The sequence below is a fragment of the Lycium ferocissimum genome, chromosome 6, assembly GCF_029784015.1.
Source record: "Lycium ferocissimum isolate CSIRO_LF1 chromosome 6, AGI_CSIRO_Lferr_CH_V1, whole genome shotgun sequence".
Classification (NCBI taxonomy): domain Eukaryota; kingdom Viridiplantae; phylum Streptophyta; class Magnoliopsida; order Solanales; family Solanaceae; genus Lycium; species Lycium ferocissimum.
Window position 1 is genome coordinate 10,292,377 of NC_081347.1, and position 18,340 is coordinate 10,310,716.

Below are 18,340 nucleotides of genomic sequence, written 5' to 3' on the forward strand. Positions count from 1 at the left end.
AGAAGGCCATGTTTGAATTTTTCTTAGTAGGTGTAGGTCGGTTATGGAAGTTTGAATGTGGAAACACCGGAGGAGGCCTAAGGGCAAAATTGGAATTTTGGAAATTTGTTTCGGAAATTACAAAACATGATTCATGAAAATTGGGCCAAAGAAGAAAAAAAGAAATAAGGCCCAAATGGGGGGGAGGCCCAACCGGCCACTATATGGCCCAACTCATGGGTTATTAATTTTTGGCATGTGATAATTAATTATAAGGACCATAAGTCTAGAATTCTCAAGAACAATCAAAGCAAAAAAATCAAGAAAAAGAACAAGTTAGGCCTTCGGCCATAAGAGAAAGAAAGAAAGAAAAGGAAAGAAAAAATTTTGGAGCCAAATCCTTTGGTTCAAATTCATCTCTCTTGGAATTACTACTAAGCTCAAGTTCCTTTCCAAGTTGGTATAATTATCTAGGCAAGAAACTATCTTTGGTGGCAAGTGGAAGAATTGAAAAAGGTAAGATTTTCATGTTCTTGAATTATGAAATGAATTTGTATGTTATTATGTTTGGAATTGGATGAAGATTATGGAATTATGGGGTGCATGTGTGTGAAGGGTGTAGGCCGTGTATGTGTGCATGTAAGGGGCCGTGTGTGTGTGGTGTTTTATAAATAGGAGGAGTTGAATTTTGTGTTATATTTTAGTTGTAATTATTGTAGAATATGAATTGGAAAATGAAAGTTGGATGAATTGGATTGAAGTGGGAATATGGATGGTGGCCGTGAGCCATGGTTAAATTTGAATGGTACTAAATTATGTTGTTTGACATGTTAGTTATGTTGTTGTGATTCTTGCAATGTTAAGGAAGGTAAAACGATGGAAGTTGCCTTGGAATGGAATGTAGGAACTCATGTTGCTTTAGTATGATTTTATGAAACTATAAAAATAAAGTGCCTAAGATGCAAATTATGATTTATGTTGATGAAATTGGATGATGGAAATGAGTTATGAACATGTTTGCTAAAAGATTGGAAGTTATGGGTGAATTATGCCTTTGGTAGGAAACTTGCATACTTTGTATATTTCGTGAATATTTCGTAAAAATGTTATGGAATGTTTCCGAAGTGATCTTGTTGGGTTGGTGAATATGAAAATGTCAATGTTGGATTGAAAGTGTGAAGTTAGAACGGAAATTATTATGTTATGTAGAAAAATGGCTAGTTGTGCCATATTGTGCATTTTGTAATACTTGATGTTGTTGTTGGCTTGTTGTTGGTTAGTTTGAGCCGAGTTAATTCTCGGGGTGTCATATTTATAGGGGAAGTCGCCGAAATTTCGGTAGCCAAAGAACAACCCCAAGTTGAAATATTAGCTTGCATGAATAGTAATTGGTAAGAATGACCATTTGCAGTTTTTGGACGAAACGGGAACTGAGATTTAAGGAGCGTAAGCCGCAATCCAGGTATGTAAAGCCTTGCCCTTTATTCTTTGGCATGTTCTGAGCCTATCGTGCTTGAAAACGAGCTTTGATTGTATTTCTGCCTCTCGGAATTCGAGATTGAAAATAGCGCCAAATCATTCAAAGAATATTGAACCAATTTCCTCTCGATTGACCTATAAGTATGTAACTTCCATAAATGGAGTCGAAACACTTTAAGATGATTATGGACGACTCCCAAGGTCTATTATCCGCAATTTATGTATTTTACTATGGTTGGGTCCGAGGTGGGCCCACAAAACCCTGACTCTCCCGATATGGTTCAAATTGATCCGCTTCTGTTCGCTTTTCATAAGTAACTCGTAATTATGTTTCCGTCCGCTAGCTAAAGTGTATTATGACCATCTGTCTGAATCTCGATATTAGTCTGACATCTGGAACGATTCTGTACGCTCTGCTCAGGTATAATCCGATTACTCTGATTTGATCCGTTCTCTGAACTATTTCGGTTTCATTAAGTCTGTTTGTCGGTCTGTATGTGTATGGTTTCTCATGGATCTGTTCGTGGATGTCTCAAGGCTTCCTTTCGCGCGCCGGGCCGTTGTTCGTGATTCGTGCACTCATCGCATTGTTCACCGCGTCCCCTCGGATTGTGCGGGCCGGGATACGTCAGATCCGATACGATCCGATATGATCGGATTATGTGATATTATGGGGATGGCGGCCGTGATGGCATTTGATCCGATTCGTCGTCCACCGCGTCCCGTACTACGAGGCCGGGTTCGTTACCGCGTCCCTTACTAAAGGGCCGGGATCCGTCGTATGTGATTGGGACCGATTTCCGATATGTCCGTCGCATATGATTATGACTCGCATGCATGATTCTGTCGCGCCCGTACGATTTCTCGTATGTCCGATTTGGAATATGACCCCGTCCTCTCGTCGCACCTGAGAGCTCTCGAGATCCGTCCGTACGCTCGTAAGTCCGATTCGCTTATGATTCGTCTCCGTACATTCCGTAAGTCCGACTCCCGCTACGAATCCGATTTACGTTCGCTCTATTTCGCATTTCCGTCATTACGATTTTACATATCGACTCTGGGTATCTTAATTATGTATGTTATGTTTCCGCTTTATATACTCGGTACATCTTTCGCATCGACCCCTCGCTTCTCGGGGGCCGTGTTACATGCCCCAGTACGTACGCGCGCACGGTACGCCGACTTAGGGTATTAGTCTCTGTTGTTTGGAGAGCTCCCTTTGATCCGGAGCCGATATTTTGGTATATATCTTCGTTGTACATGTGTTCGTATATATGACTATTTGGGCACGGCGGGGCCCGTCCCGTCTTCCGATTCCGTCTTCGATTCTCGTTTCGTATGTTAGAGGCACATCGAGACATGTACGTGGGTGTGATTATGTCTGTACGGTTATGTGCACGTATGGTATGTTCGGGCGGTTTAATCACCGCGGCAGCCTTGTCGGCTCGCCTATATATATGTAAATGGCTATATTGGCCCTGTGTGGCCTCTGTTGGTATTTTCTTGTGCAGGTAAATTTTGGTTAGTAGGAAAAACAGGAAACTACGCCCAAATTTTTCTAAATATCTCGAGCTATTATTTGTGGCTTTTGGTACGTACGGGTGCCCAGTTCGGGCGCTAGTCACGGCCTACGGGGTTGGGTCGTGACACATCTCTTTATAACTCCAAGCAAAAATATCCCTATATTCTTTGAGTATTTCCATGTAAGTGTCTTCTTCATCACCTGTTAGAAAAGCACTTAGATAGGTGGGCCTTGGATCTTCATCAATACCAAGATTAACTTCTTTTAAAGAGTCTACTATGGTCTTCACCCCTTCTTCAAGTTCTGCAGGAGCATCTCTGGCATCTTCATCCTCTCGAGGATTACCATCATTGAAAGATATGTAGTAACACGAGGAGATGTCCTCTAACTTCTTGGCAACCTCCATATGAAATGAAGTATCTTGATCAATTTGTGCAGTAATATGATATGAAGAACTTACTCTTTCATTATCTTCGTCACGCTCCTTGGTATACACTACAGTGTGAGACTTTGCTTTTAGCACCTCCCTACATGAAACCACAAGCTTTGTTTATCGTCTCATTCTAGAAGGAATCAAACTTTGTATATCCCTCTCGGGTTCCGTGCAAAGCAAGCGTTTTCATGCTTTGATAATCTCTGTGGAACTTGTTCTTCCTTTTCCGATTTCAACGGCCCTAATCTCTCAAATACGAAGCTTTGTGGCCGACTTTCCAAGACAATCAAACACCGAAGGCCTTTTGTTGGAAGCAAATGACTCATCTTCCACGTTGATTTAGTTGGTACTTGCCCTTCTTATGGATATGCGAACTGGCGGAGGTTGTTTGTATCCAAAACCTTCACGTGATTGTATCAAGCTAGCTCCTGATGGAAGTTTCCCTAACTTTGACAGCTCGTTAGGGTTGTACTCAGCCTTGACAAATAACTTGTAAGCATTTGGATCAAAGCCTTCATTTATAAGTTTTGTAGGGAGCGCCATATTTGTGGCGGATTCTGAGCCACGAAGTCTCCAAGTAGCTTTGAGGACAAATTTATCGCATCAATTCGTCTGATGGGAAGAGTTAGCCCCCCTAGCATATTTTCTTGAGCTTCAGATGGTTGACCTTCCTCTTTCTTCAACTTTGGAACATAGCAGAGCACGGGAGTTGTCTTCTTCTTCTTTTCTTCTTCAAAGACACGGTGTTCCCTTTATTCGGACTGGGATGCGGCACCTCAGCACCAACTTCAACTTTTTCAATAGTCTCATCAGCTCTTTCAGTTGCGATCTGATCACTCTTGGTCATTGCAATGTCATCGACTTTTACTTCTCTCACAATGTAGTTCTTCAAATAGAACTTCGCATCGATGAAGTGTGACTCAGCTTTAGTAAATGGCTTATCATCAACAACCATCTTCTTTTTTATACTGCCTTCGAGATACTTCAAAAATTGATAGTAGGAGGATGGGATAACTTTATTCTCGTGTATCCATAGCCTGGCAAGCAACATATTGTACTAAGTTTTTGCGTCGATGACATGCATCCATGCACTTGATCGCAAATCTTCGATAGTGATATCTAATTTGATAGCACCTATGGCTCGCCCCCACTTAATTGAATCCTTGTATCATCGTCGCTTTCGAAAGTTAAATCGGTTGTGATACCAAGTTCCTTTATTGTGCGAATAGGAAGAATGTTAACTCCAGATCCATCATCTATCAATATTCTATTTATCCTCTTCTCAAGGGCATAACCCACCATGTACAAAGGACGATTGTGTAGTGTTTCACCAAGTAGAAGATCGTCATCCGTGAATGTGATTCTTGTATCACATGCGTGGACCTCTTGGAAAGAAGATTCAACAGGCTTTTTAGATGATGATAGAGACAGCGTTGATAGGCCTTCATCCTTTGCTTCTTCTTTATCAGTATTGAAGCACGATGCCTCAATGTTGTCTCGAGTAGTCTTATTGCGGAACCAACTCGGTAGGAATTCCTCCAAAGTCACGGGACGTCGTGGTTCCTGGTGGTAGTTCACCTTCACTTTTGCTTTTTTCGGATGCTCAATGATTTTTGCTTCTTCCTTCTTCTAACCATCCTCTTCCTAGTTGGTATTGCGGACTTATTTTACAGTGTCTCCGCCTAGTCACCAGAATCCAACCTTCATCATCGGCTTCATCAACTTGGGTTTTATCTTCCTCCAATGGCCCTTTCTCATGTTCTTCAAAGCTACATATCTGGACCGGATCGAGAGAACCAAAGGTGATAGAGACTTGATTCGAACTCTCCTTCTCATCGTCAAGCAGAATTTTATTCTCATTAGCCAACTGCATAACTTTGTCCTTGAAGACAAAGCACTTCTCAAGAGGGTAACCCGCAAGTCGATGCTACTTACAATAGTTCGGGTCGTTTGTTTTTCCAGCTTCATTGGGCCGCTTTATCTCTAGTAACTCAATGAGTTTCAGTTCAAGTAGTTCATCAAAAATTTCAGGGACATCAGAATCCAGGAAGGGGTATTCTCTTTCTTGCATCTCCTTCAAGGTAGACTTTCGGCTTTTGTTGTCTTGGAAGAAAGTTTCTTTCATACTCTGCTTCTTGCTCACCTTCGTAGTAAACTTTACAGGTGAGACATTGACATTCATGGATTCTTTATTGTCACTCTTGGGGACGAACTTGCTCCATTTCTTGGGTTCCTGCTTGTCCTTTCCTTTGCGAGGGTCGTAGACAGGCATTACTTCATTCCTAGTGGAAGACATGCTCAACTCCATGTCATGAGCACGAGTAGCTAGTTCTTTAAAAGACCTTGGCTTAATTCTTTGCAATATGTAGTGAAGCCCTGGCTCGCATTCGGATACATGACCTCTACGCGTGCTTCGTTGAGCCTATCTTTGCAGTTTAGACTCGCATTTCTCCATCGGTTGATAAAATCGATAACTAGTTCGCCCTTCCTCTGGCGAGTGCTTGTAAGCTCGACCATGCTGACGGTACGCCTTGTGCTATAAAAGCGATTGAGGAACTCCTGCTCTAGTTGCTCCTAACTATCGATAGAATTAGGCTCAAGATTAGTGTACCAGTCAAAGGCATTCCCCTTGAGAGAGCGGACGAACTGCTTGACAAGATAATGTCCATAATTCCCAGCGTTATTACGTGTTTCAACAAAATGTGCAACATGTTGCTTTGGATTTCCCTTGCCTTCAAATTGTTGAAATTTGGGAGGTTGATAACCGGCGAGCATCTTCAAGCTATCAATTCTTATAGTGTACGGCTTTCCATAAGTAAAAGAAGACTTGGCAGCAACTTCGTACTTATCCTTGATAGTCCCTTCAATGAACTCTTTTAGTCGGTCAAGCGGAATCATCCCTTCAGAAGAAACTGGAATTTCCTTGGTAGGCGGTATTTGTTTTGCACGAGGTTCAGTCTCCTATGCTTTTGGACCATTCCCAGGTGCGTGGCTGGATTCTCCTTCCGTTAATGTTATATCCCGTATTTTGAACAACGGGACAATATGAGTGAATTACGATAAGTTGAGGACAAGACTATCCCGAGATACGAAGTAGAGACTTTTGTTTGTTTTAAAGACTTAAGTTGTGTATGATTTTATTGGCATGGAAATGTTAAGGAAACATTTGGGGTCAAGTTCCATTTTTGGAAAGTATGCTATTTTTGGAAAGTGCATTATTAATAGGAAAAAAAAAACAAGGCACCATGTGGCCGGCCACCTTGGTGTGGGCCATGGCCACATGGATGGTCAATACTTAGTATTAAAAAGATGACTAATAAGTCATCTTCCTCACTTTCATTCTAGAGAAATCAAGAAAAAAATTTGAGAAGAGAAAGAGTGAGGGTTTCGGCCATAGGTGCCAAAAATTCAAGACCAATTTAAGCCATAAAAAAAAATTGTTTCTTCAATCAAACTTACTAATTGAAGGGTGCTTATTAACGTGGGAGTGTTGTTAGAAGCGATAGATTACTCGTTTTCATCCTTGGCCAACTTTGGGCAAGTTGAGAAGTTGAAGAAGAAAGGTGAGTTCTAATCTTGTTTTATGTGTTATGAATGATTTATATGTGTTGTAGTATGCTAAAATGGAAGAAATTCATGATAGAAATTATGTTGAAGTTGGAGGCCGTGTAGATGGTGTTGGCTGAGTAGTGTGTGTGTGTTGTGTTAGAAGCCATGAATTAATTCTATTTAGTATGTTTTGATTGTTGTAGTGTGAAGAAAAGAATGAAAATCATCTATATGTGTGTATAGGGTGTTGGCCGAATAGGTCTCCCTTTGTGTAGTTGAGAATGAACAAATTGTCGTTAGTATTTTAGTTGTCGTCGTTATGGATTTTATGATTGAAAATGCAAGTTTAATGGCTCAAAGTGATGTTGTGTTGGTTATGGGTTGATTTGGAAGTTAATACGAATTTTATGTAATTTTTGTAGTTATGGAAGTGACATTGTTAATGTGTGGATTTATTAGTGTAATTCATGAATTTGAGAGAAAGAAATATGGGTGTAGTGCCCTCGGGGTTTGGGCAGTTTTCGGGTGAGTTGGAGTGTGGTTTGGGTTGTTTGAAATATTGTGTGAATTATTTAAAGCGTTCTTGAATATTGTTTGAATGGTTTTGATTAGTGATCGAATGTATAAACGTTGATATTAGTTGGAATGTAAGTAGTCGAAGTGAGTATATTGGAATATTGTGAATGTTGTTGGATTATGTAGAAAGAGTGTTTAATGTTGGAATGCATTTTTGAATTGATTGTTGATGTTGTAGCTTGGTTGTTGGTTTGGTTGTTGTTGAATTTGGCCGAGTTGAATTCTCGGGGTGTTGTATTTATAGGGGGAAATGCCGCCGAAATTCGTAGAATTTGATGTCCGTTTGGAAATTGAATGCCAAATGCCTAAATGCCTAAATGCTTGTGGTTAATGTTTGATATATTGGCGTTATGTAGATCTTGGAGTGCCCGAGACTTGAGGTTTGGCTTAGCTTGAGAGCGGACAAGGTATGTGAAGCCTAACCTTTCCTTCTTTTGGCATATCCTAGTGTTAATTAGGCTATGACACGAGCCTCGGGGTAACTCCACTCTCGAGATCCGAGCTCATATACGTATCTTATTTGCTTCTAAAGATTTACTCTCTTAATGTAACCTAACTAAGGTCCTTATGTTTTCATTTGATTGAATTTCAAAAGTCTTGTAAAGAAATTTTGCCTTTAAAAGATTCCGAAACTACGAACGCTCATAACTTTCGTAGACGAGCTCAGATCGCCCCGAAACTTTATAGGTGACTTCATGAGACATAACTGTTATATCCCGCATTTTGTACGTCGGAATATTTTTAAGTTGGTTGTGACGAGTTAAGAGCTAGGCTACTATTCCGACTTTGTGTTAAGGCATAAGTCACTTACGATTTTATGGGATGGAAATGTTAAGGAAAATTTAGGGTTAAAAGTGGAATTATGGAAATTGGTATTTCATGGAATATGGGACCAAAAGTGAATTATGAAAAGTTGAACATTTCATGAAAAATTTGGGGCCAATTAATTTAAGCTATTAAAGGGGACATGTGCTTATTTTATATTGTAAGACATGCTTATGTGGGCAAAAGTTGACCAAGTCAAGGGGTTACTCATCTTTCATGAATTAAAGAAAAATCTAGAAAACTTGAGAAAATTGAAGAAAAATTGGAGGGAAATTAAGTGGCATGTGACCGGCCATGTGCCTATGCCATATATATATATATGTGCAAGTCATGAAGGGCAAGACAATTTACCATTTATCATCCTAGAAATTTCAAGAAAAATGAAGAAAAAAGAAGGAGGAGAAAAACGGCCATGGCTGGCCGAAATTCAGCCATGGGTAATGATCAAGAAAAAAAATATTTTCTCCTAGGTTTCCTACTAATTGAAAGGCCCTCGTTAACGTGGAGTAGTTGTTGGAACAAGAAAACCGCTCGTTGTCGCAATCTACCATTCTAGCCGAGTGAAAAAGTGGAGAGGAGAAGGTAAGATTTAATCTTTACTTTCATGTGTTATGCATGGTTTGTGGACATTATAGTATGTAGAAATGAATAAAATTCATGAAACCATAATTGTTGGTGCTTGGCCGTGAGTGTTATGTGTGTGGCCGTGTGTGGGTCATATAGTGTAGGAGTGATGGATTAATTGTATATAGCTTGTTTGCATGTTGTTTTAGTGTGTAGAAATGGAGGAAAAATCATGGAATGTATGTGTTGTGGTGTTGGCCGAAAATGGGCTGTTTTGGGTGTTAGGGAATGAACTAATGTTATGTGGTATTTTAGTTGTTGTCGTCGTGGGTTTTATGATGTAAAGTGAGGTTTTAATGATACAAGTTAAGGTTATAATTGTATGGGTTGAATTGGAAGGCAATGTGACATTAATATGGGTTCTTGAAGTTATGAAAATGAAGTTGTTAACAAATGAATTATTGACATAGTTTGTGAATTTGGAAGAAAGAGTTGTGTGGTAATGTTCTTGTTGAATTGGAATGATTTCGGGTAAGATGATGCATTGGATTGGCTTGTTTGATCATTGAGCGAATTATTTGAAATGTTCTTGAATCTTGGTTAAATGATCTTGGATTGGTACTTGAACTGTAAGCGTCAATGTTAACTTGAAAGGATGTAGTTGAATCGAATGTAATGGAATGTCGTCGAATTATATGAAGGAATTATTAATGTTAGATTGCATTTGGAATTGAATATTGATATTGTTATTATGTTTGTTGGTATTGCTGACAATGATTTGGCGAGTTAAATTCTCGGGGATATCCAATTTATAGGTAAAATCTTTGCCGAAATTTCGGTAGATAAAGTGTTAATTTGGTATTGAATGCCTAAGTGCTTATGGCTAATGATCGATACCTAATGACGTTATTGTAGATTATGAGAAGTCGAGACTTAAGGTTGGATTAGCTTAGGAAGCGGCTAAGGTATGTAAGGCTTACTCTTTCCTTCTTTGGCATGTCTTAGATACAATTAAGGTATGACATGATTTGTACTTAGGGTAACTCCGCTCTTACGTTCCGAATATGCATATGATTTTCGTTTGCTTCATGATGTAACATTCTTCATATGGTTCTTAAGTCTTATGTATGCTTGGATTCCAAACATTGTGTAAAGAATTTTGTTCCTAAAGAATCCTATGTCTAGAGATGTCCGTAACTTTCGTAAAAAGAATCGGATTACTTTGAAACGTTCGTAGAAAGTTTTGTAACGTGTAATGACTTGGATTTTCATAGGCGGGCTCGGAATGATTTGATATACGACTATGGTCCCTACGATACTTTGATATACTTATGATATTTGATATGTCTCCGAGCACCGTCCGAAAGATTTTGATATAACTATTGTCCCGGTTTTCAAATGACGATTCGTTTACTTCATTGAGTCTCTGAAAATGATTTATGTGCATATGGTTTGTCACTACTCCGCTCGTGTATGCCTCAATGCGTCTTTCACCGAGTCCCGGGCCGGGTACGTATTCGTGCACATTCCTCTGCATTGTTCACCGAGTCCCTTACTAGAGGGCCGGGTACGCTATATACATATGTATGATGATATGATGATGTGATGAGATGGGGATGGCGGCCAGGATGGCATACCGAGTCCCTTGCTAGCAGGGCCGGGACACGCTTCACCGAGTCCCTCACTAGAGGGCCGGGTACGGTATGTATATATATATATATATGATGGCATGATGACATGATTATGATATGATTTACTCATCGAGTCCCTCACTAGGGGGCCGGGTACGGTTTATATATGCAATGATATGATTTTACTCACCGAGCCCCTCGTTAGAGGGCGGCACGTATATATGTACGATAATATGATGATACGATTATGATATGATTTTATTTACCGATATATGTATATGTATGACAAGTGTTTTTCAAAGGGCAAGTCTTATGATTTTTCCGTACTCTTTACTTCAGTATGATCCCGCTTACTATATTTCATGCTTTACATACTCAAGACATATTCCGTACCGACCCTCTTCTTCGGGTGTTTGTTTCATGCCACGCAGTACACCTGTGTGAGCCGAGGATATTAGCGTAAGATGTTCCAGCGGGAATGGAGAGCTCCACTTTCTCGAGTGCAGCCGAGTCGAGTATCATTGTGATGTGGTTACATGTTCCATGTTAGAGACTTTGCAGACAGTGTCGTGGGTATAAGATGTCGGTTATGTAAACGGCTATGTAAGCCGAAGTGTTATTATGTATTGTATTATAAGCTCTATATGTTTCTATATATTACAGATTTACTTTGATTCGAGAAAGGCAAAAAGCATGTTTTTTTTTGAAAAACTTTCGTTATATATTTGTGTCATGGGTTGAGAGCCAGCGTGATTATGAGTATTATGTGAGTCAGCGGGTTCGCTCGGCCCTAAATAAGGGTCGGGTGCCCATCACACCCTGACAGAAATTAGGGTGTGACAATAACATTCCCCCAATGCTCATAGGCGGGCTCGGACGGGGTTGACACCCGTCCGTGGGGCCCGCGGCTTTTCTATGTTCATCCTTAATGACCTTCAGGAAAGATTTAGTACTATTTTCACCTTGACTTCCGAGTGTGGATTTCCTACTTATTTAATGAGTTTATGATTATGATTTTATGCATATGATTACTCACGACTCCGCTCGTGCATATGGTTTTTACCTCGTTCACCGGATCCCGGGCCGGTTATGATTCGTGCGCATTATGTTATATTCCGGTGTGATGCTGTGTTACGGCTCACCGAGCTCCTCCTTAGAGGGCCGGGTTCCGTTTATACTTGGTGTTATGCTGTGCTATGACGTTATGGTGTGTTATGGGATATGTCGGGTTACGGAGATATGAAATCCTCTGGTGTGATGCTGTGTTATGGCGCCAACGACGGGCGGGCGACCATAGTTCTAAGAGCCTATGCATGATTTATATTTTTAACTAAATATTTTGACATTTTGCATATCATATCTATTTTCTGTATTTTGTCATTATGATTCTGTATTTCTGCTTTACATACTCAGTACATATTCCGTACTGACCCCCTTTCTTCGGGGGCTGCGTTTCATGCCCGTGTACGACGCTCGGCCTTGGTGATCCACCTGCCTAGGACACCTATTCTCGCTCGGGAGTGCTCCTTCGTCCGAGCCTATATTTTGGTATATATACTTTTCCGTTGCATATGTATATATTCATTCGGGGGTACGACGGGGCCCGTCCCGTCATATGTTTTTGTTGCTCTCGTTTAGAGGTCCGAGACATGTATGTGGGTTATGGTTGTGTACGTACGATTGTGTGTGTGTGTGATATATGTTTTGGGCGGTCTCGCCGCGGCCCTAGTCGGCTTGCCTTTTGCGTATATTTCGAGACTCGTACATTATGACAGCCTAGCCGGCTTTTGTGACATATGTTGGCTATTATGCGATAATCTGAGGCTATATGTGATTATTTATGATTATGCGAGTTAGTATGCTAGTTCTGAGTGTCAGGTACATATGAGTGTCCAACTCGGACACAAGTCATGGCCTACGGGGTTGGGTCGTGATAAAATCCATCCATCTTATCCATCAACTTCTCAATCCGAGCATCTTGATTTTGCACATGCTTGGCCAAGCCATCAATCACCTTTGCCAAGTTTGGTAGTGTCTCCTCCATTGATGAAGCGTTAGTTACCATTGCTTGTATGATTGTTGGGGATGTTGGAGAATAGCATGGATTATCGCATAAGTTGATCTTTGACTGGACTACTTCATGTGGTATGAGTGGAGAGGATCGTCACTGAAGTATCATCATCTTCCTTCATAGCAGAGTGCTTGGATCCAGAGAGATCAAGTAGAGCTAGAGTCTTCTTAATCTTTTCAAAGCAATGTTGCTTCCTTCCTCCGATGTATTAGTAGAGGATCTTGCTCCTTTGGGGATGAAGATCCAAAAACAGGAGTTATTGCGGATGACACTTGGAGTGCTTGTTGTCCTAACATGCTTGCTTTACTCCTCGTAACTGGTCCGATGCTACCAAAGGTAATGTCGAGGATGCTTTCCACATCAGCAGAGAACTTGGAGTTAGCAACCTTGGAGTTGATCTTCTCTGAAGTCATTTCAATGTTCTTGAGCTTTGATTGTCGAAAAGTTGAGATGAGAGGTAGAGATTGTCCCACTGGGCGTGCCAGAATTTGTAGACAATAAAATTCGCGTCGAGAAAATAATAATCAAGACAAGAAAATATCGCAACAATTGTTTGTATTTGATTTCAGAATACGAGTGTTACAATCTCTATGATTCCTCTGATTCGTCTTTTCAACAATAATTCAAGGGCTTTTGAGCTTGATCTTGAACTTGATGGATTTGATTTTGACTTAGACTTGAATTCAAGGACTTTTGATCTTGGTCTTGAATCTTCGTCTGGATCTCTAGAACTTCTAGAGAAATACTTGCGTGCTTGAATGCTTTCAGCTTGTAGAGAAATCTGCGGCGTTTGATCCACTAACTCTCCCTGGCTTCTTGTTAGAATTTCTGTTCTTTTTCTGAATTATAAGAATCCTATTTATAGTTGTAGGATGGATGAGTTGTGATAAGGATAAGCTTGTGTCGACCAATCAGAATTAAGCTGACATGCCGATATTTGATTGGCCGGAACATGTCACTTGTACACATGGCGCATCTTCATTGGCCTTTGATTTGACTAGGCATGCTGCATCATTTTGACACGTGGCATGACCCTATAGGCTCCTTTATTTGATTTGGTGTGCCACGTCATTTGTGACACCAATTGGGCTCTTGAATAAGATGACATCTTGGGCTTGCCAAAGTGGGTTCATCATATGTAGCCCAATTAAATGGACTAGCCCAATGAAATTGGACCATTACTTAAATCCATATTTATTAAGTAATTAACCCAATTATATTAGCCCACAATTTATTTATTCGGACTAATATATTTTGAATGTAATCCAAATTTCTTATGGATTAAATTTAATAAAATTTCGTTATCCACAGTCCTCCAAAGGTCTTAATTTTTGTCCCTCAAATTGGTGGTCTTTAAATTTTGGCCTTCATTAAAAACCTCTTGATTCCGTGTTCGAACTCCTACTTAGTCAAAAGTTTTTTAAAAAAATCGCAAGGTATAGTTTGACTACAAACTCTTCCTGATCAGGCAGAGTTTGACTGAAAACTCTGCCTTAAGGAGAGTTTTAACATGCCTGAAGACAAAACTCTACCTTAAGGTAGAAGTTTGCATTAAGACAATTTTTTTTCATTCAGTTGAAATTTTGCAAAACTTTGCATAAGCCCTAACTTTTGCCCGAATAGACCTAATTTTGCTATGAAACTCGGCCTCGTGATTTTTTTTTGGTTGATTGAGCTGGAGTTTGAACTTAGAATTTCAGGGAATTAGGCGAAGGATAAAATTAAAGACTACCAATTTGAGGGACAAAAATTAAAGACAGTGCCTTTGAAGGTATGGGATAGGATAGAGGTACCCGAACCGGCCCAATCAATAAGTGAGAACATAAGCAACGACAGAAACCCTAGCTAGCATCTCCATCCAATCCAGAAGTAAAAGAAAAAGACCGAGTCTTTTTCAATCAAAGCTCGAAACTTTAGCATTGCAAGGATGCCAAAAAATGGGAAAATCAGCATATATAGAGAAACGAAGCTTTTCAATCAAATTATCATTAGCGATAAAGAAGATGCGAACCAAAAGTTCAATCAGATTTGCGAAGGTATCTCTTTCTGCTTTTGTGTTTGCCTTATAAAACCTCAACTATTTCTCCAACAAGTTTTAAAATTAATTGCAGTGAAGAGCATAAATAATAATAATGATACAGAGCAGCTGGACGTTGATGATCAGGTGAGTTCTGATACCAAAGGGGTGTAAACGTGTTACTTACTTACAATTCAGTTCAATTGTTGTTGCTTGCACTTAGAGCACAATTTCCCATTAACATTATAAAGATAACATTTTTCAATAATAGAAGATATTATGGCTAGCTAACAGTGCCAAGACCATATATTCTTTCTCATCCTCGTTCATTGGTTTTTCATTAGTTGACAGTATGATTCCTTTTTTCTGATTGAAAATACTAGACAGTAATGGTTTCGTGACCGGAGAAATTACTGTAATCCAAACATTCATTAGAAATTTTGTCAGAAACCGTCGTGTCCTCAATGATACTACTCTCTTATAAAACTCAATCACAACATCCTGTTAAAATTCCACAAGTATTCTTTATTTGGAACAACAATGAACGAAAATCTGTTTTGAACTCTAGTTTCTATAGCTTTCATATATATATATATATATATATCTGTCTCTCTGTGTGTGTGTGTGTGTGGGGGCAAAGGTGTAAATATACCCCTCAACTTTGCGATAGAGCAGATATACCCCTCATTACAAAAGTGGTGTATATATACCCCTGCCATTACAAATTGGTGCAAATATAACCTTGCCGTGACAAAATGATGCAAATATACCCTTTTTGCTGACGGGATTTTCTCTTAAAAATCATTTAGGTTGTTTTTTAATTAAAAAAATGCCACGACACTTTAAAAAAAAGTTACCTATTTTTTTTTTTTTTTTGAGCAGACATATTTTTCTAAAGCCACATGGTGATTTTTTTCTGGTGTGTCGGGTTTGAATCATTTTAAAAAATATCTCTATGACTTTAAAAAATTTAAGTCTACCATATTTTTAAACGAAGCAGACCCGGTCCACTAGGAAAAAAATTGCTCTGTGGCTTATAAAAGTATGTCTACTAAAAAAAATGGGTAGATTTTTTTTTTTTTTTTTTTTTTAAGTCACGTGGCATTTTTTTAATAAAAAATAGCCTAAATGATTTTTTTCAAAGATCCCATTAGCGAAAAGGGTATATTTGCACTATTTTGTAATGGCAGGGGTATATTTGCACCATTTTGCAATGGCATACATACACCACTTTTTTAACGAGGGGTATATCTGCTCTAAATTGCAAAGTTGAGAGGTATATTTGCACATTTGCCCTATATATATATTGTGAGCCTGAAAGATTTAACATCTTCAACTGGTCTTTCCTCGTCCTATCTAGGCCATGGGAATCCAATCCAAGGAGGACATCATTATGGAGATCCTCAGCAAGTTACCCGTGCGGTCTCTACTTCGATTCAAATGTGTTTCGAAATTCTGGAAGGCATTAATTATTGATCCTTACTTTAAGAAGAAGCATTTCAATCATGCCAAGAATGATGGAAATTCCCAAAAACTTCTTATTAGCCTATTGTGCCTTAGGGATGACAAATATAACATGTATTGTTGTCCTTTATCGCCGCTTCAGCAGGTTGAGCATGTACAGAAACTTGATTGCCCTTCACTGCCTACAGCACTGCATTGCATAATCCGTTGTTGTTGTGATGGCTTGGTTATTATCGAGGCTAGGGATATTATTGATAGTGAACGCCTCATACTTTTTCTGTTCAACCCCTCCACGAGAGAATCAATAGTACTGCCGGATCCAGAATTTCCGTGGCGGCCTTCTCTTCTGGGATTGGCTTATGACTCAACCAGTGGTGAGTATAAGATCCTTAAAGTTTACGACGGCGAATTACCTAGTGAAATTCTCGCGCTGAAAGGTGGTTCCTGGAGAAAAATTGATAAACATCCTCGTGGTATTTGCAGTGTGTCCCTTGCTATGCATTCTTTGGCATTTGTACATGAGTCATTTCATTGGATTGGTTGTATTTCACAAAGTTATTTCTTGATTTCGTTTAGTATTTCAACTGAAGTCTACGGAGAGATACCCATTCCAAAGCAAATGGTAACCATAATGCGCGGCAAACATGTTGGCGTTTCAGTGTTGGAAGGAATGCTTTGTGTTTACACTAATTTTAATATTATGATTAAGGCAACTCTTCAGTTATGGGTATTGAAAGACTATGGTGTCAAGGAATCTTGGACTTTATTGTTAACTATAGAAGATCCTATGATTGTTATGGCCGTACCAAGATATAGGTTTGCGGATGGTGAACTGCTATACTGGTGCATGCGTCGTCATGCTCTTGCCCATGCATTCAGGACGTCCAGTGGACCATTTGTATTATGGCCTCGATGTGATACCGTTCAGCACGGATTCGCTTTTACAGAAAGCTTGATCTCTCCAAAGTCACTTACTTATTAGTTGATCTATTGCTCGGCTGTTTGTAAGTTTCAAAATATATTTACTTCTTCGTTGTGAGTTTACCTGGCAGATCTGGATATTGTTGTTGAATAATTTTGGAGTACAATGCCATATGAGGTGAAGATTCTACGATTTAGCTGGCAGGGGCAATAAATTAATAGCAGATATAAGAAGACTTGAAGAACTGTTCCTCTATGCATCATGTGGAGTACTGGGCTTGAAATAAATCAGAGATGTTTCAATGGAGAAAGCAACATGTATCTTCTGTACAATATTAGGTGCTTACATAATCTATATGCTTGGTGTAAGGAACAGACCGCAGGGGGAGGTTACTCTGGTTTGTTGACTTCATAGAAACTATGAACTGATAGCTGTTGTGTTGTGGATGTAATCCCTCTTTTGTTGTACTCTTTCAGTACCTCTTCAGATGTATTTTAGTGGAACGGTTCCTAGTGGGACTGATAATTTTTAATTATTACTCATTAGAGCTATTTGTTGTTATACTTCTGGGATTATAATGGCTATCTTATTGTTACTCATTAGAGCTAGTTAGAGTTGCAGTTAGGCCTGGGCAAAGAGCCGAGCCTTAGCTCTGCTCATCTCGGTTCAGTTTTAGTCAAAATTTAACTTGGTTCGGCTCAGCTAAAGCTCGGTCAAAGCTCAACTCGATAAAACTTGGGCTCGGTTGAGTCGGCTTGACTTAGCTTGGTTTGGTCATGATTACTTTAAAATTAAAATTCATCCATTAATCTTAATTAAGTTAGCAAAATGCTGATTTTATAATTATTATTTATTCTAATATTTTGTAATTTTGTATATTTTTAATTTATTTGACGTAATTAGACTTATTATAGACATCGTTACACAAATTTTTTTTATGGATGGCGTAAGATGTAATTAATATTATAAAATTTAAGAGTTCAAAATAAAGAAAATTAATATTGTAGAATTTTTTTGAATTTAGTAATGCTTTATTTCTATTGTTTATTTTTTGCTTGAAAGTTATATTATGTGTTTAATATTAAATTAGTGCCATTTAAATTTGAGGTCTTGTATGGACTAATAATGTATACATTTCAATCACACTTGAATGCAATTATCAAATTAAATTAGTAATGCCTATATTTTTTTTAGTCAACCAATTTATTATAAATTTATTTTTTAATGATAGAGATACATAGAATGAAACATTAAAGAGCCGACTCAAACTCGGCTTGAGTTCAGTTATAATTTGACAAAGCTCGACCG

At 39.0% G+C, this 18,340-nt stretch overlaps 1 protein-coding gene across 2 annotated transcripts in view; it reads left to right on the forward strand.

Moving 5' to 3' along the window:
* Positions 1-17,593, forward strand: part of LOC132059292 (F-box protein CPR1-like) — an 18,409-nt gene extending 816 nt beyond the window's left edge. The window contains exons 3-4 of one of the 2 annotated variants that reach the window (XM_059451870.1): positions 14,752-14,793; positions 16,007-17,593. In XM_059451870.1, the coding sequence (XP_059307853.1) occupies positions 14,752-14,793; positions 16,007-17,092 (1,128 nt within the window). In that variant the 3' untranslated portion in view covers positions 17,093-17,593. The remainder of the gene's footprint in view (positions 1-14,751; positions 14,794-16,006) is intronic. The other variant, XM_059451871.1, reaches the window with a different exon arrangement.
* The last annotated feature ends 747 nt before the right edge of the window (positions 17,594-18,340 follow it).